At 36.3% G+C, this 23,502-nt stretch overlaps 1 protein-coding gene across 7 annotated transcripts in view; it reads left to right on the plus strand.

The window, feature by feature from the left end:
* The window catches only part of EIF4E (eukaryotic translation initiation factor 4E), a 46,549-nt gene that overhangs the window by 3,671 nt on the left and 19,376 nt on the right, over nt 1-23,502 (plus strand). For all 7 annotated transcript variants that reach the window (XM_082729094.1, XM_082729093.1, XM_082729096.1 and 4 more), the window contains one exon: nt 22,279-22,385. In XM_082729094.1, coding sequence (XP_082585220.1) covers nt 22,279-22,385 — 107 coding nt within the window. The remainder of the gene's footprint in view (nt 1-22,278; nt 22,386-23,502) is intronic.

Raw genomic sequence — 23,502 nt, forward strand, 5'->3', positions numbered from 1 at the left:
TTGTTCATTGCTATTTCATCTAGCTTGTGAGTTTCCTTACTGCTTTTTTGTTGGGCATAATCAGTAAGCACTTAAGGAGTCATGGGTCTTTCCTGCTTGTCCTACCTTTCGTAGATATTTGGGAGATTTTTAACGATGGAAATTACATAAAATATCAGTCATTTTCTGTTTGATATTAGTTGATTTTTTTCAGATGTGTTTAAGAGATCAGTTACATAAAGATGTGGTTTACAGATACTAAATTTATTAAGAAGCTTGGTAGGGCAAAGTAAAGGAAGCATTTTACCTCTCTGTATGTAATATGGGAAATTTTTGAACATTGGGATAAACAATGTTTTCCTTTTAGTCTCTTGGCATTTGAATTGTGGCTAGGTCAAAATTAGACTTAATATTAGTAGTGAAGATGGCAAGGCAGTTTCCCCAGGCCATCTTGCTTCTAGTAGCAAAACGTTTCTTTGTAGCTATCTTCATTCTGCATTCTTCATTGTTGGGCTGGTTTTTGACTTGTAGTTCTTTTTTTTTTTTTAAAGATTTTATTTATTTATTTGACAGAGAGAAATCACAAGTAGATGGAGAGGCAGGCAGACAGAGAGAGAGAGAGAGAGGGAAGCAGGCTCCCTGCTGAGCAGAGAGCCCGATGCGGGACTCGATCCCAGGACCCTGAGATCATGACCTGAGCCGGAAGGCAGCGGCTTAACCCACTGAGCCACCCGGGCGCCCCGACTTGTAGTTCTTTTTAAAGGGGTTTTTTTTTCTTTGCTGGAGGTATACAGTTTTACATTGTATCTCTTGGGTTTTTAAAACTATGTTAATTGCATAACTGGAATCAACTTGGACAGTGGGCTGAACTGTTTCCATTTTTACCCTTTAGAAACAGGTTTTGTACTACAAAGAGCTTATTAAAAGTAAATAAGGCTTGGGCACCTGGGTGGCTCAGTGGGTTAAAGCCTCTGCCTTCCACTTAGGTCATGATCTCAGGGCCATGGGATCAAGCCCCACATCCGGCTCTCTGCTCAGCCAGGGAGGCCGCCCCCCCCCCACCCCCACCTGCCTCTCTGCCTACTTGTGATTTCTATCAAATAAATAAATAAAAATCTTTTAAAAAATTTTTTAAAAAGTAAATAAGGCTTACATATATATTGACAAATCTGTTGTATATAATAAATTTTTGGTTAATCAGAGACTGTTGATTGACAAGCAGACCTTGCAAGTTAATATTCTATTTTCACCTTAATGAAAGAACCCAGTATATATATCAAAGTTCATTCATAAACCAAGTAAATTTGGTTCTGGTGTTTATATTTCAAATTTCACTTCATTTTATACTTTGAATTAATACTATGCATAATCATTTGACCTAGAGAAATCCAGTTTAGAGAGCAGTCCTAATTTGTACACTGAAGTTGCAGAGCATACAGTGTTAAATGAATTGGGTAAGCTTAATCCAATTTGGACAGCAAATTCTAGGCAATACAAAAATATGTTGTTTAATATATATAAGGTTAAAAATGTAGTAGAGTACCTGGATATAACAAGGAACTTGTGAAACGGTTACTCTGGCAAAGATAATTTCTACTTTTCCTTCTCTGCTACTACTGGAAATTTTCTTGCTCTTCTGGTACCTGTTAGTTTTTCCATCTTTGTTGTAGAGATTTTTGTTGTAGAGATTTTTTAGAGAAGTGGAAAAGAGCAGGGGTGATAGTCAAATTTTAATATGTTTGACCTTGACTGAAATTTCTAAGTTTAGCTGAGAAAATGGGAATAAGATATCTTACAGTGATTTTGATTTTCAAGTTCAGTATTCAGGGATGACAGTTTTTTAGTTATGGAGACCTAGGTATACCAAGTTAATAGTCCATGAATGTGTTGCATGCAGGTGTATTCACGCATACGTATACTCACCTTTTCCTCTTTTTTCTCAGAAATTCATGTGGCTGCTTTTTGATTATCATTCTTAGTCTTTGGCAAGAAATGCAAAACTTATGCTGTACAGTTCTGAGATACTCTTCCCACTCCTATCCCTATCATAAAAATCACTAGTGTTTGTTTGAAAGTTCCTGTTTATGTCAGGAGAAAAAACGAAAGGATCACTTTTGTCTTGCAGGTACTTAGAATGTGGTCAGAAAATAAGTTCTTTTTTTTTCCCCCCTCTAGTTGGAACTTTTGATATATTATTCCACAGAAACAATGGAAAGCTGTGATTTAGTCACATTGTTCAGTAAGTTTCTGTGGCATTAGGACAAATCTAACCAGCATTGAATTTCTAGGGAAATGGATACAGAGTTCTAAGCAGTGGTCTTAAAAATGACTTTTAAGGGGTGCCTGGATGGCTTAGCCAGTTAAGCATCTGCCTTTGGCTCAGGTCATTGTCCCAGAGTCCTGGGATCCAGCCCTATGTGGGGCTCCCTGCCTGCTCCTCCTCCTCCTCCCTTTACCATCCTTCGCTTCACCACCCTCTCCCCACTCCCCGCTCTGTCTGTCAGATAAATAAAATCTTTGGGGGAAAAAATGACCTTTAAGCAGAACCTGTTTGTAACTGATTTTTAACGTAGGCAGATCTTTATTTCTTAATTAAAATGTAGCACTTATGTATGTCGGGCACTATATTACTTTACATATATTAATTCATTTAATCCTACAGAGCCCTGTGAGGGAGATACTATTGTCCATAATTCAGATGAGGAAACCAGAGCACAAAGCGATTAAGTTACTTTGTGTGACTAACTTGATCAAGATCGCACAGCTAATAAATGGTGGGGTGGAGTTCAAACTAAAGCAGCAAATTTCAGCATATGTGTTCTTAACTGTGACACAGTCTTTCCAATGGCCATGTAATGTGTTTTCCTTATGTGATTTGGGAACAGTAATTTGATTAACTAGGTATTTTGCTGCAGCTCTAAAAGAAAATGTGTGGACATTTTAGGCTCTTTTGTACTACAGTTAGATAACTGATAACTGAAGTACAGTAAGAAAATAGCACTGTGGTGTCTAAATCCAAGGACTAAACAAGTTTTTACACCTAAGTTTATATTTTAGAAACTGGTCCACAACATTTTGGATAGATTTCTGAGGAAAGCAAATGGTCACTTCCCTCCCCCCCCTTATTTGCTTTTGGACCTTGTCAAATCAAAATCAAATGATTTGCCAATTAAAATATTTTGCTAGTAAAGACAGTAAGTTTTTAAGAATTTGTCATTATGGAATTTACTAATAACTACCTTGAACTGTTAGTAATTTTGATGAAAGGACTAAAAGTTAAGCAGTTATTTTGAAAATGTTTCAGTATAATAATTGCTAGCTTTTTTTTTTTTTTAAACAGATCTATTTTATTTATTGTTTAGAGAGCACGTGAGAGAGAGAGAGAGAGAGTGCCTGCGATCAGGGGCATGAGCGCCTGTTGGGCAGGTGTGGAGGGAGAGGGAGAGAGAATTTCAAGCCGACTCTCTACTGAGTGTGGATCCAGATGCTCAATCTCATGAGATCATGACCTGAGCCTAAGTCAGGAGTCAGTTGCTTAACCAGCTGAGGCACCCAAGCACCCCTAATGTTGCTAGTCTTAGAAGCTCAGGTGTTTGAGGAAGATAGTAGTAAGACCATTTCTCTGAAATTCAAGGCTTTGCAGTAATTGTTAGAGCTAAAATGTATATTTAAATGTTTTTAGCTGTATGTTTTAAACTTGTTACTATAAAATGTTGAGGAGAAATTACAGTCTTTCTTTTTTTTTTTTTTAAGATTTTATTTATTTAACAGAGAGAGATCACAAGTAGGCAGAGAGGCAGGCAGAGAGAGAGAGGAGGAAGCAGGCTCCCTGCTGAGCAGAGAGCCCAATGCGGGACGCGATCCCAGGACTCTGAGATCATGACCTGAGCCAAAGGCAGCGGCTTAACCCACTGAACCACCCAGGCACCCTACAGTCTTTCAATACTGTGCTTATTACAGTGACCATCAATAAGATTTTTATATTTATCTGAACTAATGTCAGTGTTTTTTTTTTTTTTAACATTTTATTAGAGGGAGATAGTGCCAGTGGGGGGAAGGGCAGAAGGTGAGAGTAAGAGAATCTGAAGCGGCTGTACTAAGCATGGGGCCTGATACATGGTTGATCCCAGGACCCTAGATTATGACCTGAGCTGCAGCCAAGAGTCAGACACTTAAATGACTGAGCCACCCAGGCGTCTCGTGTTAGTGTTCTTATGAAGAATTTTTATGGGGTTTTACATAGTCATCTTAGGGCAACACCTTATGCAGTCACAAAGTCTGATAACTTCCAAGTATTAACTAAGTCAAGAAAATTTAATATTTTAATGGAAATATGAAACATCTTTTTCTTGTAGTTTTTCTCCCTAATTCTCTTAATATTTTGAGATAAATAATAGCTGGGAAATTCATATTTCAAGTCATTTTTTCCCCTGTCTAACTTAGAACTCAAACTCAGGCCCTTGGGCCTAAGTTGTGTTACTATTCTATTAAAAAAAAAAAAAAAAGAAACTGAAATTCAAGACTAAAAAGTCTAAGTCCTTGTTATCAGTAAATCTCCTGCCTTAAGCATAAATTGCTATATAGATCATTTTGCACAAGTAAATTAAATATAAAATTCTGTCTTTGAGGGCGCCTGGGTGACTCCATTGTTTAAGCTGCAGACTCTTGATTTTGGCTTAGGTCATGATCTCTTCTGGGTCCTGGGTTTGAGCCCTGGTTCAGGCTACATGCCCAGTGGGAGGTCCGCTTCTCTCTCTCCCTCTGCCCCTTCCCCCACGCATGTGCATGCTCTCTCAAATAAATTAACAAACAAACAAACAAAAAACCAAAAACCCATTGTTGAAAAGATATATCAAATGATTTATGGGCTGTGGTATGGAGCAATTCGGGTTTTTCTTTTCTTTTTTCTTGTCTCTTCTCTTCATTTGAACTTGTACGCTGTATTTTTAATAATGTTCAGGATTATAAAATCTCGTTTGGATTTTGGCTTATAGGTAATTCCCATTTAGCTTTTCTTTTTTTCTTTTTTTTTTTTAACTTTTTTCTTGAATTAGTAATACATGCTCATGGTCCAGAATTCAAATGGATCCCTTTAGCAGTGAAGTCTATGGCTCCATTATCAGAATAATGTTTTTAAATTCATTAAGTAGAATATTTAGGATTACAAAAGAAACCGTATTTTTGAAGTACAGTAAGGATTAACTGAGTTAACATGCAGCATTAAGGATGCTGCCTAGCCTAGGCTCAGTCCTATCTCCTCCCCCACCCCCACCCCCAGAGATTTATTTTGTGGGAAGGGAGAGAGAGTGCATGCTAGTGCGCACATGAGTGGGTCGGTAAAGGGAGAGGGAGAGAGAGACTCTCAAGCAGACTCCCTGCTGAGTGCAGAGCCTGTATGGGCCATTGCATGATCATGAAATCACAACCTGAGCTGAAACCAAGAAATGAGGAGTTAAAAGCTTGACTAAACCACATGGACACCCTGTCCTGTCTTTAAAACCTATTTCCTATCTATCTTTCCAGCCATCTAGTTCCCTTCTCCAGTGCATCCGCACTGTTACCCACTTTTTTGAAGATTCTTTTAGATAAGGGCTGTCCAGGAGAACTTCTGTGATGGTAGAAATGTTCTATATTTGTGCTATTCGGTATAGTAGCTACTAGCCCTACTTGGCTTTTGAGCACTTGAATTGTGACTGATTCCACCAAAGAAGTGAATTTTAAACTTCATTTAATTTTAATTTAAACGTCATTTTAATTAATTGAAATTTAATTTGATTTGTCACTAGTGGCTACCAGATTGGACAGTGTAGCTGTAGAATCTAGACCTATCTGGTATAAACATATGCATATTGTATTTCGCTTAACTTTGTAAGGTACAATCAACTATAACCAGTTTGGTTGGAGAAATTATCAAATTTTATCCTAGAGAAACTTCTGTCTGTATTTTAAACTTTCAAAGGCAATTATTTGCGCTTATATGTATAATTAAAATTGTCCTATAGCCTTTTTTGTGCTGTTTAAAAAATTTTGTGAATAGGCAGTACTTTATGTTGTTTGAAATTCAGATTTTGTACAAAAGACTAGTGAAGTCTGTGTCTCACGCTGATCCCATTCAGGTAGATCACTTCTAGACACAGCCAGCATCATCACTTCTTTCCATGGAAATTTGTATGTATATAAGCAAAAAGGGTATATATTCTTTAAAAACAAAAAAAGTGGTCAACTGTATACACTAATCTGGCACATTGTTTTTCACTTTAATAATATGTGTTTTAGAGCCTTGCATATCAGCACATAAATCTTTTGCTTTTTTTTTCTGATGGTATGTATTGCATGGTTTGGTCTTAAACATAGTTATTTCTGTATTGTATTTCTATACATTTGGGTTATTTCCAACTATTTGCTAATTCATTTTATAATAGCCTTTTACTAAGGTTCCATACATGAGGTAGTATAGCTGCAAGGTAAGTGTTTTGGCAATAAATTGAAAATTAAAGCTCTACTGGTTAGATAAACTACTTTGTGATTACAGTTGGCTATTAGGCTATAATTTTTTTAGAACTACACCTTTTTTTTTTTAAGATTTTTAAATTTACTTATTTGACAGATCACAAGTAGGCAGAAAGGCAGGCAGAGAGAGGGGGGAAGCAGGCTCCCTGCTGAGCAGAGAACCCTATGTGGGGCTTGATCCCGGAACTCTGGGATCATGACCTGAGCTGAAAGCAGAGGCTTTAATACACCTCTTTTTCTAATTGTGATAGATTTATATGTAAAAAACGTAGAAGATGCACATGTGCATAGGTTTTAGAGTAATAAGTTGATGACCTGTGTATTCATCACCTAAGACATCATCATGTCTTTATGATGGCTTCAGTTTCCTTGAATCTCTACTAAAGCCCTACTTGGGGGAACCAGTGGGCAAGATCATGAACATATTCTGGGAAACATAGGACTCCATAGTTGTTATCTAGCAGGTTACGGTGTGAGTCAGGCAAAGAACCTTCAGTTAGGAGAGTGTTTTGTGCTAGTAAGATGATTTTGTGTTGTTTTAAGTGCGAGTTCCTCAGTGTGAAATTTGTAGCTGTTTCAGGGGAAAGGGTGCAAAGGAGAGAATGGGAACTTTGTCAACACAGGGTTAAGATGAATTAAGTGTAGTTAAAAATCTGGGCTAGACTAACCATGGCAATCAGTGTTTTGTTTTGTTTTAAGTGTAGAATAATAAGCATCTTGATCATTACAGCCATAAGATGAAGAATGTAGCCTGAATCACATTGCTCGGATCTGGACCTTGCTCTCTATACTTGGCGCACACCTGTCTTTGACTATGCTCGTGATTCCCTCATCTGACTTCCTTTGTGTCCCTTGTTTTATTTGGTTTTCTGTATCATTTCAGTAGGTCACATCTCAAGTAATTTTTTGAGAAAAGATACATGAAGAGTTGGATATTTTTGATACCTGGCCTATTAAGCAATATCCTGTAGTTTGGCTGGGTGGAAAATTCTTTTCTTCAGAATTTTAGTTGTTATTTCAGGTTGTCATCTGTTGGTGGCTGTTTAAAGTCAGATATTCTTTTTTTTTTTTTTAATATTTTATTTATTTGACAGAGAGAGGAGAGAGAGCGAGCGAGATAGATCACAAGCAGGTAGAGAGAGCAGAGAGCTGAGCAGAGAGAGAGCCCAATGTGGGGCTCGATCCCAGGACCCTGGGATCTTGACCCGAGCCGAAGGCAGAGGCTTTAACCCACGGAGCCACCCAGGTGCCCCTAAAGTCAGATATTCTGATGGCTACTTCCTTTTCTCTTTGCTTTCCTTTCTTTTCCTCTTCTCTTTTCTTTTCTTTGTGTGACCAGTTCTCCTACTTCAGCCCCGCAATTTTTTTGTCCCCATTTCACAGTGACATTCTCCACTATGCTAGGTACTCATTGCACTTTTTAATGTAGTAATGCCTATTCATCACTTTAGATTTATTTGTGACTTTCATTTCTCTTTTCTTTCCTCTCTTTAAAACAGTTATTCAGATAATAGATCGCCTAGCGTGGTTCTCTGATTTTTTTTTTTTTTTTTTTTTTTAGTTTAAATCTTGCTTTCGTTTTCTGTCTTCTGTTTTCTGGGAATTTTTACTTTCCAATCTTTTCTGTCATAATTTCAATTTCCAGATGTCTTCTTTTTTCTCTTCTCTTCTCAGTGTTAACGTTATAGCTTCCTATACTTGTGATGCAACATTTTATCCTTTGGAGGATATAGATTGGTACATATTTTTATTTTTTTAAGATTTTATTTATTTATCAGAGAGAGGGCGAGTGAGCACAGGCAGACAGAATGGCAGGCAGAGGCAGAGGGAGAAGCAGGCTCCCTGCCAAGGGAGGAACCTGATGTGGGACTCGATCCTAGGACACTGGGATCATGACCTGAGCCGAAGGCAGCTGCTTAACCAACTGAGCCATCCAGACATCCCCATATTTTTGAAGGCATTTTCTTTTTCCTGCCTCTTCCTCCAAGTTGCTTATTTTCTTTTTTATTTTTGAACTCATGGCAGCAATCCTGTGAAGGTGGAGGGAGGAAATTGAAGAATCTAGAGAAATTGAAGAATCAAATAGCTTTTGCCATATTCTCTTTATTTACCTCCTTCTTTCACTGTCAGTTCTAAAGGTGCTTTCTTTTAGGTGCTGCCGGCTTTTGAGACTTTTAGGATCTAGCTATATATATTGATTAGTGACCACTTGTCCATCTGTGTTCCAGCCCTTTTCCTTTTTTCCCTGCTCTTTCCATAGTTGTGGACTTAGAAAAAAGTTGTGGGATTTTGAGAGGGAACAAAATTAAAATCATTTATTCGAACATTTGAGTACCTATCATGTGCTAGACACTTCTGAGTGCTTAACCCAGCTCTCCTTTGAGCTTAAAGTTACTGAATTACTAAATAGCAAAAAAGAAAGAAAGAAAGAAAAAGTAACTTATTGTTGCATTCTGGTAATAGAACACAGTATTACAGTTTTTCTCTAACTAGGCAGATAGTGCCAGGAATAGTAAACTTAGCAAGTAATTGACCACTTTCATGTACCCAGGAACCAGTGCCTTCAATTGGGTAGAAATTATAAACCTAGTAAGTAATTTGCAGAATTTATAAATGAAAGCTATACAGTTCTACTGAAGAATACAGTGGAGGGCTTTAATAAAATCATAATTTGCTTTTGGGAATGATTCAGTATTAGAAAGATGTTAATTTTTCCTGAATTTAATGCTTAAATTTGGTATATACTGAATCAAAATGCCAAAATCATTGCAAGGGATGGGGAACTATATGCTGAGGTCCACAGACTGGCCTTAGTGCTGTTCTTGTGTGGCCTGCTAGCTAAGAACATGTTTTGTATTTCAGAGGGTTGTAAAACAAAACCGAATAAGTGATATAGAAAGATATCAGCCTAAAATATTTACTCCTTGACCCTTTATAGAAAAAGTTTGCAAACTCCTGCTTTATAAAATGATTATAAAGTTTATTTGAAAGGATAAATAAATGAGAATTGGCAGTACATTTTTAAAGAGAAAAGAGGAATGGAGAACTTGACTTACAATGAGAAAAAAATATTGAACAAAGTTAACTCTTAAAAATGTATTGGTGTAAATAGGACTGACAGATCACTGGGACAGACCCCCCCACCCCCAGCCCCACATCCCTTACCTGAGTGGAACATATGTTATACCAAATAAACCTACATTGACATATCATTGTCGTCTGAAGTCTCTAGTTTACATTAGGTTTCACTCTTGGTGATGTACAGTCTTTGGGTTTGGACAAATAGTGTCATGTATTTACCATTATATCATACAGATTCAAGTATATATTTGGTTTCAGTAATTTTGTTGTAATAAATTTGGAACATTTAGATCTGTGTGAAGAAAATAAAAGTCCTTTGTAATCACAACAACTAGGTTTTCTTTGGTAATATTTTGGTTTTTCTTGTTTGTGGGCTTTTTTTCCCCTTACCTCATCTTTTATCTCTCTTTTCCTTTATTTATTTATTTATATTTTAAAGATTGATAGAGATGGGCTTATGAATGGGAGGGGCAGAAGGAGAGAGAGAATCTCAAGCTGATTCCACAATGAGCCCGGAGCCTGATGTGGGGCTCCATATCTCAGGATCCTGAGATCCGGGCCTGAGCTGAAACCAAGAGTTGAAGGCTTAACAGACTGCACCACCCAGGTGCCCCTTTGCTTTTAAATAACAGTATTTTTAAGAACAATTTTTGATTCACTACAAAATTGAGAGGAAGGTAGAGAGGCTTCTGGTATTCTTCTGTATGCACAGACCCCCACCCCCACCCCCTACATCCCATACCTGAGTGGAACATATGTTATACCAAATGAACCTACATTTGACACATCATTGTCGACTGAAGTCTCTAGTTTACATTAGGTTTCACTCTTGGTGTTGTACAGTCTTTGGGTTTGGACACATAGTGTCATGTATTTACCATTGTATCATACAGAAGGAGTTTCACTGCCTAAAATCTTCTGTTTTCTGCTTATTCATCCCTCCCTTCTAACCCCTGGCAACTACTGATCTTTTTACTGCCCATGTAGTTTTGCCTTTTCCAGACTGTCATGTAGTTGGAATCATTCAGCATGTAGTCTTTTCAGATTGACTTCTTTCACTTAGTATCATTCCTCCGTGTCTTTTCACGGTTTGATAGCTCGTTTCTTTTTTGCGCAGAACAATATGTTAACCATGGTTTATTTAGGACTTCTTAAAAAGTGCCTCCCCTCCACTGGAAAAGCGAAGTGGTTCTTGTTTGTACAATTCTGTAATCTACCTTTTCTCACATTTACATTAGCATTTTTTTTTAAAGAATTTATTTATTCATTAGAGAGTCAGAGATCACAAGTAGGCAGAGAGGCAGGCAGAGAGAGAGAGGGAAGCAGGCTCCCCGCTGAGCAGAGAGCCCCATGTTGGGCTCTATCCCAGAACCTCGAGATCATGACCTGAGCTGAAGACAGAGGCCTCAACCCACTGAGCCACCCAGGCGCCCCTTACATTAGCATTTTAAAATAATTTTCTAAGCATCACATTTAGTGTGAACACCATAGTAGATCTCTTACTTTTTGGTCATATGTTTTGATATATGCTGACTGTACTTTTTATTTACTAACATAAAATACACAAAACTGTTAGTGTCATGATACTTTTTTTTTTTAAAGAAATCTGAGAAGTATTACTGAGTTAAAGAATAAAGCTCTTTTTATATTTGGAAGCTTGTAGTTCATTAACTTAAGCTCAGTAAGTAGAAGAGTATAACCTACTCTGTAAACCTGGGGACATTTGAAACTATGACTGTCTCTAGTTTTCTAATTTTAAAAAGTAATATAGGTTGATTTCTTCTGGAAGATAATTTAGATATTTGAAATAAGAAAGGACAACTCTAATTTTCTTGGTAAAATTATTGTTTTGGGGCCCTGGCTGGCTCATTTGGTGGAGCATGACTCTTGATCTCAGAGGCATGAGTTTGATCCCCTCCTGGGTAGAAATTAAAAAAAAAAAAAAAAAAAAAAAGAACTAGTTTATATCACAATTTTAATCTTTAACTTTTAACATTATAGAACTTCTAAAAAACATGTAGAATTTAGAAAATTCAGCTGTAAAAAAAGCTGCTTACTTGTTTAACTGGGACTGTAAAGATTTCAATCAGTGTCATGAAATTTTAGTTACAATTTTAAAAGGAATAAACTTTAAAAGAATCAGAAGATAAATTCTTCAAAATGTTTGCCTTACAGATTGTAATTATGAAGCTTTGAAGAATAATTGAAATAGAAATTGCCATGCTACTGGAACCAGTGTAATTTTGTGCAGTGAAAATGCTTGTCCTTACATGATTTTAATGTTATTTGGAGCACTTTTAAATTTTGTATAATGTTTAACTCCTATAAATTTCCTTAGTTGTTATAATGATGAGTCTTTATATATGAGTCTTTTGGTAGTCTTTGGTTTAAGTAGCATTGACATTTAAGTTTTATCATTAGCCTTCTTATACTATATCACACATGTTTATTTTTTATGTCTCTATCATCACATTTTCCTTTCCGAATTTGGAATCTTCTCCTAAGCTACATAAGATGTGCAGTGTAATCTGGCTGACAGATTTCAAATGAAACAAGATGCCTCCAAGTCTTTCTAGTAAATGGTTAAAGATAGATGCATCCAAGTTTTAAGAATTTTATTCTATAAGGTCAGAAATTCAAGTGTGGCCTGTAGGGAAATTTTTTTTTTAATATTAGTAAAATGTGGTTAAGTATATCTTGCTGTCTATCCAGAAATAACCATTTTTAGCTATAGAGCTGCAAAGTTAATCAACTCTGTTCACTGAAAAGTTTAGTGCTTGCTAGTCATTAATTTTAGTCAGGTAATTAATTAGGTTATTGTTACTTAAATAGATTGAACAGCTATTAAATTTTGCAGTACTTATAGATATGACACAATTTGTACAAATCCTCACAGCTCTTCCCTTCTATACCTCAGCTTCCAATATTTTTTGTTGTGTAGATGCCATTTTATATCAGTTGAAATGAATGTTGCCTGGGTGGCTCAGTGGGTTAAAGCCTCTGCCTTCGGCTCAGGTCATGATCCCAGGGTCCTGGGATCAAGCCCCATATCCAGCTCTCTGCTCAGCAGGGAGCCTGCTTCCTCCTCTCTCTCTGCCTACTTGTGATCTCTCTCTCTCTCTCTCAAATAAATAAATTTAAAAAAAAAAAAAAAGTACTGTCTTTTGAATCAGAATTGGTATTTAGGGTTTCATAGTCCTTTACATGAAAAAAATTTCTCCATTTAAACAGTGCCTTAAACTTAAAAGGTTTGTATTTTGCTAAATCTGCTTATGTTGTTTTTCCACCTCGACGTTTTAGTTTAGAGCATGAAAGTCACTATTTTGATTCTTCATTACAGACAAGGAAGAAGATCTGCAAAATCCACAGCCTCCTCTTTTGTGAAGAGTGATGTCAATTAGCTGATATTACTTTAACAACCGAAATAATTGATTTAATTATTTGTGGTTAATTTCCAGTGTTTACACCAATTTTTTTTTATTCCTTACAAGGCAAGTGGTAAGACTACTTGTTCTTTTGTACTAGTTAATTAGTCATACTAATTTGCATATGGAGAGTGCTGGGGGAAATGCATTGTTTGCTAAAAAGAGACCTGGGAGCTCACTGTTTGGAGACTAAAGGGGAGAGCAATATATCTTGAGGTCTGTTTACATATCTTACATGAAATGATTTTCTCCTTTCAGTTATTTGTATCCATTAAGAGAGGATTTTATTTATACTTGACTGTATTTCTGAGATTTTTGACCATATAGGCATTTAGTATGCTGTCTTAAAAAATACTACAAACTCACTGTAATTGATAATTGGCATTTGCTTGCTTTTTTTCCTGGTGGAATTTTGTGTGTGTGTCGGGAGTAAGGTATACCATTCATGCCTTTTTTCTAGTTTATTGACAGTGCCATGCATTTGCAGGATAGTGAAGGTATTGAGTCCGAGGCTGTGGCGCAAGGCATAGTACATACTGTAGTGTTGTGCAGCCTGGAAAGCATACCTTGATAACCTTATATAATTTATTATCCAACTCTGGGCACTTTTGGGAGTGAATGAAGATTCTACTGACACACTGAAACAATAAACCGGTAAAAACCAGGACATATGATATCCCTAGCTGTGAATCCTGATGGTCCTGGATTCAAATGTAGCTTACAGCTAGGCCACATTAACTTCCAGCACTTAAATTTGAAGAGCAGAGAGCATTAGTAGTTTCACAGTATTGTGAAGATTGAATATATTGAGATTATGTAAATATTGAAATAATGATGTAAAAATGTGTAGCACATTATTTGATAGTAACTGCTTGGCAAATATTACTATCAAGTAAAAACTCATAGTTTGGATGAAGTGTGAGGGTGGGTGTTACCACTTTAAAAGTCACAATGCACCATTCTTCTCTGTTCTTATTTGCTTATTCTCATTATTTTGCATCTTTAATGTATGTAGTGCTTTCAGTTTACTGAAATGTTGGGTGAGTAACTTGTAGAGATAATTACAACTCTCTTTGTCAAAATAGCATTTACATTTCTCTTAAGGCCACAAATGATCTTTTCTAACTCAACTAAAGAACAGTGAAGCAAGGGGTATATATAAGGAAGTGCGACTGAAAATAGGATATTATCCATTATTCGGTATTCTGTTGAACTTGCCTTAAATTACACAACTGTGAATGGCAGAGCTGGGATTCCAACCTGGGTAGCTTGGCTACAGAGTACGTGATCTAAACCAGTGTCTCTCATACTCTGGTAGAAAGTGAGTTATTTATTTATTTATTTATTTATAAAGACTTTACTTTTTAAGTAATCTCAGAACCCAATGTGAGACTTGAATTTACAGCCCCAAGATCAAGAGTCACATGCTCTACGGACTGAACCATCCAGGCACCCCTTTTGTTTTTAAACAATTGCTCGTGTAATGTTTTTATAAATCCTAAAAATAGGATAAAGAAAAATGCAAAAATGTAAGCCTGAGTTTGCTGTTACTAGTTTTGACAGGTACAAAAATACTGTCAAATTGTTGTAAAGTTTTCTAAGTACTTACTTCCCATTTCTATACCTACCCTGGTTGTAGACTATAACCAGCAGAAATTGGACTGCATTTTGAGTTACTGCTTTAACTCTTTTTAGTGCCAGGGGAACTGTCTTCAAATTAAATTTTAGGTGATGTCCTAAAGCTGTGTGTGTGGAGGGGGGATGGTAGAAGTTCTTAGTAATATTTGTTCAATGAAGTAAGGGAAGACACTAATTAAGTCTTCTGAGGGGAAGGCTCATTGTTATTTCTAGGAAAGATAGTTTGTAAGTGTGTTTGAGTTGAGAGTTAATGAAAAATTGTGAGTGTTTACAACCATGGAAAAGCATACTGTGGTTTTGGAATTAAAGCTCTGTAGATTTGAACATGGCTAGAAGCAAGAATCTAAACTTGTCAGATTAGAGAAATGATACTGTATCTGGGAAGTATTTAGCTTTAATTTTTTTATTAAAGATTTATTTATTTATTTGACAGAGAGAGAGATTGAGAGAGAACTCGCACGTGCTAGAGAGGAACACGGCAGGGGAGTGTGGGAGAGGGAGAAGCAGGCTTCTGGCAGAGTATGGAGCCCATTGTGGGGCTCCATCCCAGGGTCCTGGGATCATGACCAGAACTGAAGGCAGATGCTTAAAGACTGAGCCACTATGTTAAGCTTTATTATATTAGGATTGTCCAACAAACTTAATATTGTGTTTGATACATGTGCTAGTTTTCACAGAATGTTACTACATTCTGAGATGTAGCAACAATTAGAAGTTTCCTGAGATTCTTTGCAGCTGATTGTTAAACTTGCCCTACTCTTGCTCTACTTTTTTTCAACTTCTCTTGTTATGACAGTTACTGAACTCTGGGACCACTAAATTATAAGACTACATTTTTATTTGAATCTCATAAACTAATCTAAAACCATGCTTAATATTTTGCACTTAAACTGGTTGTCTTTTCTATTCCCATACTTGTCATCAGTGTTTAATTAGTTTGATCTGTCAGTGAATGGCTTCCATTGCTCACAAGATGAAAGGTTAACTTGACCGTTAAGGCTTTTCAGTTTCCCTTCAGCCCCACTGTTCTAGTCTGTCCTTGGTTTCATGAGCCCTCTATTTCAGTCTCATTGGTTCCTTACCATCTAGTTAAACCTTGTACCATCTAATAGCTTTGTGCTCTCCATTCTACCCACCTGAAATAGGTTATACAAGAGTTTTTCAAGTATAGTTTGTCTTTTAGGTTAAAAATGTATTTGATAACTTAGACCAAAATTAACACAAGAAACAGCAGGTGTTCGTGAGGATGTGGAGAAAGGGGAACCCTCTTGCACTGTTTGTGGGAATGCAAACTGGTGCAGCAACTCTGGATAACAGTATGGAGGTTCCTCAAAAAGTTAAAAATAGAAATGCCCCATGATCCAGCAATTAAACTGCTAGGTATTTACCCAGAGGATACAAAAATACTGAGTCAAAGGGATACATGCACCCCAGTGTTTATAGCAGCATTATCAGCAATAGCGAAATTATGGAAAGAGCCCAAGTGTATGTCAGTTGATAAATGGATAAAGAAGATGTGTGTGCGCGCGCGCGCGTACACACACACACACATGAATATTATTCAGCCATCAAAAAGAATTAAATCTTGCCATTTGCAATGACATGGAGGGAGCTAAAGAGTATTATGCTAAACTAAGTCACTCAGATAAGGACAAATGCCATATGATTTCATTCATATGGGAAATTTAAGAAACAAAACAAATGGACACAGGGGTTAAATAAAAGAGACAGACCAAGAAACAGAATGTTAAGTATAGACAAACTGAGGGTTACTGGAGGGAAGGTGGGTGGGAGGATGGGTTAAATAGGTGATAGGGATTAAGGAGGCCACTTGTTGTGATGAGCACCAGGGGTTGTATGTGAGTGTTGAATCACTAAATTCTATACCTGAAACTAATATTACACTGTATGTTAACTGGACTTTAAATAAAAACTTGGAAAGAAAAAATGCATTTGATTACTCTGAGAGTACAGTAATTATTAAATTAGCCTCTTTTGTTTTATTTGTGTAATTTTAATGAATACTGGTAAAACATGGATATTTAAGATGTAATTCTCAATAAAATTTGCTTACAGAGGATCTTAGAACGAAGGTAGAGGATGTGGTGGAAGTAAAGAATTGTTTTTAAATTGAATGTAAATTTGGAACTTTTATTGTCTGCTCTATATACAAAGCAACCATAAAAATGACAAGTTACGGAACACATTTTTTAGTTCTTATACAGATCATAATCTTATTTGCTTTACTTGCTCCTTTGATGATCTTACATATTTAAAAATAAGTAACTGAATCAGTTGTTACAGATATCCAGGGAGAATTTTATGAAGTTGGTGTTAACAAACAAAACTGTACCTGTTTTTTTGGTAATCCTAAGTCTTCGTCATTTTTAAATCAAAGGATTTAATTCAGGATGACCTTCATTCTTCACATCATTTTTCATTGTGTATGTTGCTGTAGATTGAGAAGTTTATGTAGGAATTGGACTTTCCCCATAGAGAACTACTGTCACAGAATTAGCCTGGAAGTCTTAAATAACCTCCTACACTGATTATATTTTTTCTTTTGTTTTATCTAAGTTCTTTTAAAAAAGCATCCTGATTATTTGAATCAAAGTTGAAAGGTCTTATAACAATAAAATAATAAGTTGAAAGAAATTAACAGAGAAGCATGTCTTTTTTTTTTTTAACTTCTTCACAATAATTTACAGTATAGTTGCAAGAAACTTAAAAGGTGAATGATTGATAAATTTTTGGTTTAGATTTTGGTTTAAATTTCTGCTGATTAAGAGTGAATTGATGAGATAAGTAAGATGGTCGTAACAAAATATGGCCTAAATAAGAAAGTGTATGCCAAAAGATATGACTTCTTTTTATTTTATTGTGCCTTTTCATATGTGGTTTTTAATATTAATGTTTTTGTAAGTAAATTCCATCATGAAGTGATTTCTGAGTTTTATTAGATTTGGTTTGTGCTGTGTTAAAGAGTATTTTCATTTTGTCTTGGAAATAATTGGCTATTAAAACCATTGTTGCTTTATTAAAAGAATTTGAAAAATTCTTAAGTTAAAAATTTGAACATGAGGGACGCCTGGGTGGTGCAGTCAGTTGAGCATCCAACTCTTGGTTTTTGCTCAGGTCATGATTTTGGGGTCATGAGATTAAGCCCTGCTTAAGACTCTCTCCCCTTTGCCCCTCCCTTCCACTGTGCGCGCACTCTCTCTCAAATAAATAAAATCTTAAAAAAAAATTTGAACATGAAACTATTAAAACGCAGATGGTAACTTAAAAGGCTAAATAAAAGAAACGTCAGTCCACTGCTTAAAATCTTTAAATAAAAGGGAGATGGGTGCCTGAGTGCCTCAGTAGGTTAAGCATCTGCCCTGGGCTCAAGTCGACTGAGCCTCCAGTCTGGCTCCTTGCTCAGCAGGGAGCGAGCCTCTTTCTCCCCCTCTGCTGTCTTCCCTGCTTATATTCTCTTGCTCTGTTTCTGTCAAATAAATAAAGAAAATCTTAAAAGTTTTAAATACTGAAAGATGATTGTGTTTAATAATTTTGGGGGGGTGTTTTAGAGTATTTCTCTTAACATTTAGCGTATTTGTGTAATATTAAAAGTGGAGCTGAAAGATTTTTACATTTTTATACAATCACACATTTATTTAAAGTTGAGTACTTATTTTAATTTTAGTTATAAGAAAAATTCAAAATTATAGATTCTTAATGTAAAGACTGAAACATCAGTTAAGGTAGGACTTTTAATTCAAAAGAAACTTAAATTCTAGGAACTGAATATACTTTTTCCTGAGTTATTACCTGCTTTTAGTTCCTCTGTGTCCAAAAATTTTTAATACCATCTAAGTCTTTGATCATTCTCCTCATTGTGAAAAGATTCAAGTAACCAAGAAGGAAGGAAAATACTAAGTTTAGCAGGTGACATTTTGGATCTCATAAAACTTGTAATTATTCATACTGAAATTAATTGTTTTTATGTGCTGCTGACATAAACTGTTTAAGTAAACATTGGGAAAGTATGGTTTGTACTGAGGATTTTGAACTTAGGAGTACATTTTACTCCTCTCTTACTGTAGGTAAATAAGATGATTTATAGCACTTAACTTCTGAAGGAAGAATATGCTGTACAGCCAACCTTACAAATTTATATATACCCAGCTCTTCATTAGAACCATCATTACTATTTTAAACTTCATGAGACATCATTATTATTGTTCTTCTAAACTGTTCATAGTCTTTGACAAATTGATCTATCTATTTACATTTTCCAGTGATTTTCATTCTTTTTTACATTTTCATGTTCCTACCTGGGCTCTCTAGCCTGTCGACTTTTTTCCTTTGGTGTTTGTTCCTCTTTATTTTGGATCTGTATGTATGTGTTGAGGAAGAGGGGGTTGTTTCTGTGTACATCTGTGTATTTATCCAGTTCTGAAGGATGTTTTTCCTAGGCACTGAATTCTAGGTTAACAATTTCTTTCAGTGTAGAGATGTCATTCTGTTGTCTTTGTGGCTTCCATAGTTTCTTTGGGAAGTTAGCTGTTAATCTTATTTTATGAAAGGGGTGTGTGTGTTTGTGTGTCTATGTCCTCTTTCCTAATTACTTATAATGTGACTTCTTTAAGTTTTCAGTAGTTTGAATTTGATATGCATAGGTATAATTTTGTGTGTATTTTACTGCTTGGAGTTCCTTGAGCTTTTTGAATCTGTGACTTGGGTTTCTGATGAGATTTGGTAAATTTTGGTCATTGTATATTGCTTCTTTAGATTCTCTCATCTTGTACTTGAACTTTTTAACCATTTTCCACAGTGTTTACCATCTATTTTTCTCTGTCTGTATTTGAGGATCTTCTGTTGACCTATGTTTAAGTTCACCAATCTCACATTCTGTAGAGTTGAATTTGTTGTTAATCATTCAGTGAACTCTTTAAGTTTTATTTATTTATTTATTTATTTATTTATTTATTTGCGAGCTAGAGAGCTTGAGCAGGGGGAGAGCAGAGGGAGTGAGAATCTCAGGCAGATTCCTTGCTGAGTGTGGAGCCCCATGTGGGCTCACTTTCATGACCCTGAGATTATGACCTGAGCTAAAACGAAGAGTCGGATGCCTAACCGACCTTGCCACCCTGGTGCCCCCCTCCCCCAGGGAAGTCTTAATTTCAGACATTGTACTTGGCATTTCCATAATGTTTATTTGGTTCTCTTTAAAAATTGATTTCCATTATCTTTTCAAAAACTCCACATTTTTTTTTCATCTTTTCTCCTATTTTACTAGAGTAATTTTTTAGTTATCATGTCTTTGTTTGCTGTTTTCAGGTCTCGATGTCTTTCTGTGGACAGATTAATCTCTTGATCATTAGTGACTTTAAAAAAATTCTTTGCAGGGGCATGTGGGTGGAACAGTTAGTTAAGCATCTGCCTTCATATCAGATCACAATCTCAGAGCCCTGAGTGGAGCCTGCTTCTCCCTCTCCCTCTGCTGCTCCCACCTGCTTGTACTCTCTCACTCTCTCTGAATATATAAGAATATATAATGTATCTTAAGACTTATTTATTTATTCAAAAGAAAGCAAAGAGTAAGATACAGCACAAACAGGGAGTGGCAGGCAGAGGGAGCAAGCAGAAGCAGCAGTCTCCCTGCTGAGCAAGGAGCCCAGTGCAGGGCTCAATCCCAGGATCCTGGGATCGTGACCTGAGCTAAAGGCAGACATTTAACCAACTGAGCCACCCAGATGCCTCATAAATAAATAAAATCTTTTAAAAAAATTCTTTGCATGTCTAGTAATGTTTGATTGTTGGATAGGATATTGTAAATAGCATTCATAGAGACACAGAATTATGTTCTCTTCTGAAGAATGTAGAGTTTGGTTCTTGGAGGCACTTAATTTGTAGGTAGATTACCTTGATCCTGTCAAAGATTGGTTTTAGGGTTTGTTAGACAGATGTATTTCACCTGATTTCCTTTCTAGGATTTCATCTGAAAGCTGAGGATTTTCACTCAGCTTTCAGGTGTGAACCCAGTGAAAACCCAGGATTTTCACACAGCTTTCAGGTGTGAACCCAGTCTTGCTAATGGTATTCAGCCCCTGAAGTCTTGGCTGAGCTTTCTCTGCTAGACTACCCAGAGCTGTACTCTGAACATCACAGCTTAGGAACTAGCCAAGGATTTCTGAGGGACTTTACATAGATTGTTGAGGCTTAACATCTCTCTAGCCCATTTTTCTCTACTACCCTATCTAAGCCCACTTAGTCTGTAACTGTTGCCTGTTTCTTGACCCATTGAGACTGCCTCTGTCTGGAAATTATTAATTTTAAGCTGGTGGGTTAAGGAATGGCATTTTGTAATTATCTATATGCAGATGTAAATTGTGATAGAAAAATCCTGGTAAAAATGGTGATTTTAGGGCATTGACTGTATAAATTTTGGGGTCTTAATTGCTTTTAAACGTTGACATTTATTTTATTTCTTACATAATCAAGCCACTAAGTTCCTGCTGATCTCATTGGCATTACAGTTGTGAGCAAAATCAAGGCATAGCCTCTATTATAAGCGACTTCATAGGCTAGTAGAAATTAGCTCCTAGATATGTCATGTTATTAAGGAAAATGTATTTTGTAAAATGAATACTTAACACCTGTCTTATAGATCTTCCATCCCTGACTTGCACAATCCTGTTAATGTGAACATAGATCTTTGTTGTTTTGCTAGTTCAGTTGAAATATGATCCCTAGACTCTTTTGGTGGTGCCCTTTTTGAAAAAAATTAGCTTTTGTTTTAGCTTCTGGTGCCTTTCCGTGGTATCCAGCTGTGTTGACAGTAGTTTATAATTAGGTGAAGAGCTACATGGAGCAATCTGGAGAACACAGATTATCCCCAAGCTCCTTTTTTTCTGAGAGTTTTTAAGGATTTTTTTTTTTAAGAGTTTATTTTTTTGACAGAGAAAGAAAAAGGACAAGCAAGGGGTCTGGCAGGCAGAGGGAGAAGCAGGGATCCATCCCAGAACCCTGGGATCATGACATGGCCAAAGGCAGAGACTTAAGTGACTGAGCCACCACCCAGGCATCCCTTTTCCCGACATTTGTAGATTGCAATATTATGTCTAACCTAGAAGGAGATTTAGGATCAAGCCAACATCAAGCTTTTTTGCCTGGGGCCTTTGAAAGTGATAGAAGTTGCTGAACTTCTAAGTTAACATATAATAAATAGTGTGACAAGAAGGAAGAGCCTGTGCAGTATTGGCTTCATCAATTTATAAGCTTTCTTTTGTCTTATTATACTCTCCAAACTTTAGGCACACTTCCCCCACCCTCCAAACCCTACATAGTACTTTAGTGGTATGTTAGGAAAGACAGCTGATTCCTTAACTTTGTTGCATGGTGTCTAACAGTCTTTCTGATACCAAAATGTGTGTCAGATAACTGTATATAGTATTGTTACTGTGTTTTTATTGAGAAGCCTTTTGCTCTTAGTGAAGAGATGCTAGAATGGAGAATCTGGTGGTTTTCTCAGTGTTTGTTTTTGGCCTATTTTATGAAATTTTTTTATAATTCTTAAAGAATATTGGCAGTATTTGTTTAGAGTATTGCTATCATAGTTATGTTAAGAAATTTAAAATAATATTTTATTATTTTCCATTAGGAAACCACCCCTACTCCTAATCCCCCGCCTACAGAAGAAGAGAAAACAGAATCTAATCAGGAGGTTGCTAACCCAGAACACTATATTAAACATCCTTTACAGAACAGGTAAGCCTTCTGACACATGTTCTTTTGACTGAGGCAATGAGGAGAATGGTAAAATAGGACAGGTTTGGGGAACAATTAGGTGAGACTAGTTTTAGTTATATTAGGCTGAGGATTCCATTTTCCCTTGGATAACCTGTTTTTAGCAAGCAGTTTTATGTGTGAGTCTTGAGCGCAGAAAAGAGAACTGGTTGAGACATTGGGTGTAAAGTCTTATCAGTAATTGGTGGTAAATGAAACTATAGCAAATGAATTCTCTTTGAAGTGAACTTGACTCAAGACAGAGAGGTTTGGATACCAGCTTATAACGGATTTTTTGGAGGGATAATGCCTATGAAAGGTTTAGACATAAACTGTGTAAACTAGGACAGAGTGGCAGTCAGGGAAACAAAGAAAATGGTTTGTTTCAAGGATAAGTGGTCAATAGCATATGTTACACAAAAAGGTCAAATATCCATTGGATTAAACAATTTGAAAACTCAAAATGGCCATTGGATTGAATGGTAAAGTCCTTGCTAATGTAGAAGAAAGTTTAGTAGAATGTAGATGATGGAAAAAGCTTGGAGTAGTTGGTGTAGTGAATACAAATGTATTATAGAGCAAGAATAAGCAACTTGAAGTCGGCCTGTGAAGGAGAAAAAGCTGGGGGATGTGGAGTCTAGAGGTTGGTTGGTTTCTTTTTAAGACAAATTAGGAGAGGTTAGGATGAATTAAGTTTCAGGACACCTAGATGGCTCACTTGGTAGAGCATGCAATTCTTGATCTCAGGGGTTGTGAGTTCAAGCTCCATGTTGAGTGTGGAGCCTCCTTTAAAAAAAAAAAAAGGATGAGTTAAGTTTCATAGTCAAGCCAGTTCTACCCCACCCCTTCCCAGTATGTTTGTGTGTTTATGGTTTATGTAATGAAAAGTAACATGAAAGCTCTAAGAGCTGATGGTGGAAAGAAAAGGGCAAGGCAGAAATATTTTAAGAATTTGGAGGGAAGTAAATTAGAATTTATTTGAGGATATATAAATATTTCAATTCCATTCATTCCCTTACCCCAAGACTTTTTAACCCTATCTACTCTAAAAATCCCATAATCCTATATATGTTTCACAGGCATCCCTTGTTTTATTGCA

This window comes from Mustela nivalis (genome assembly GCF_964662115.1).
Source record: "Mustela nivalis genome assembly, chromosome: 4".
NCBI classification, from domain to species: Eukaryota; Metazoa; Chordata; class Mammalia; order Carnivora; family Mustelidae; genus Mustela; species Mustela nivalis.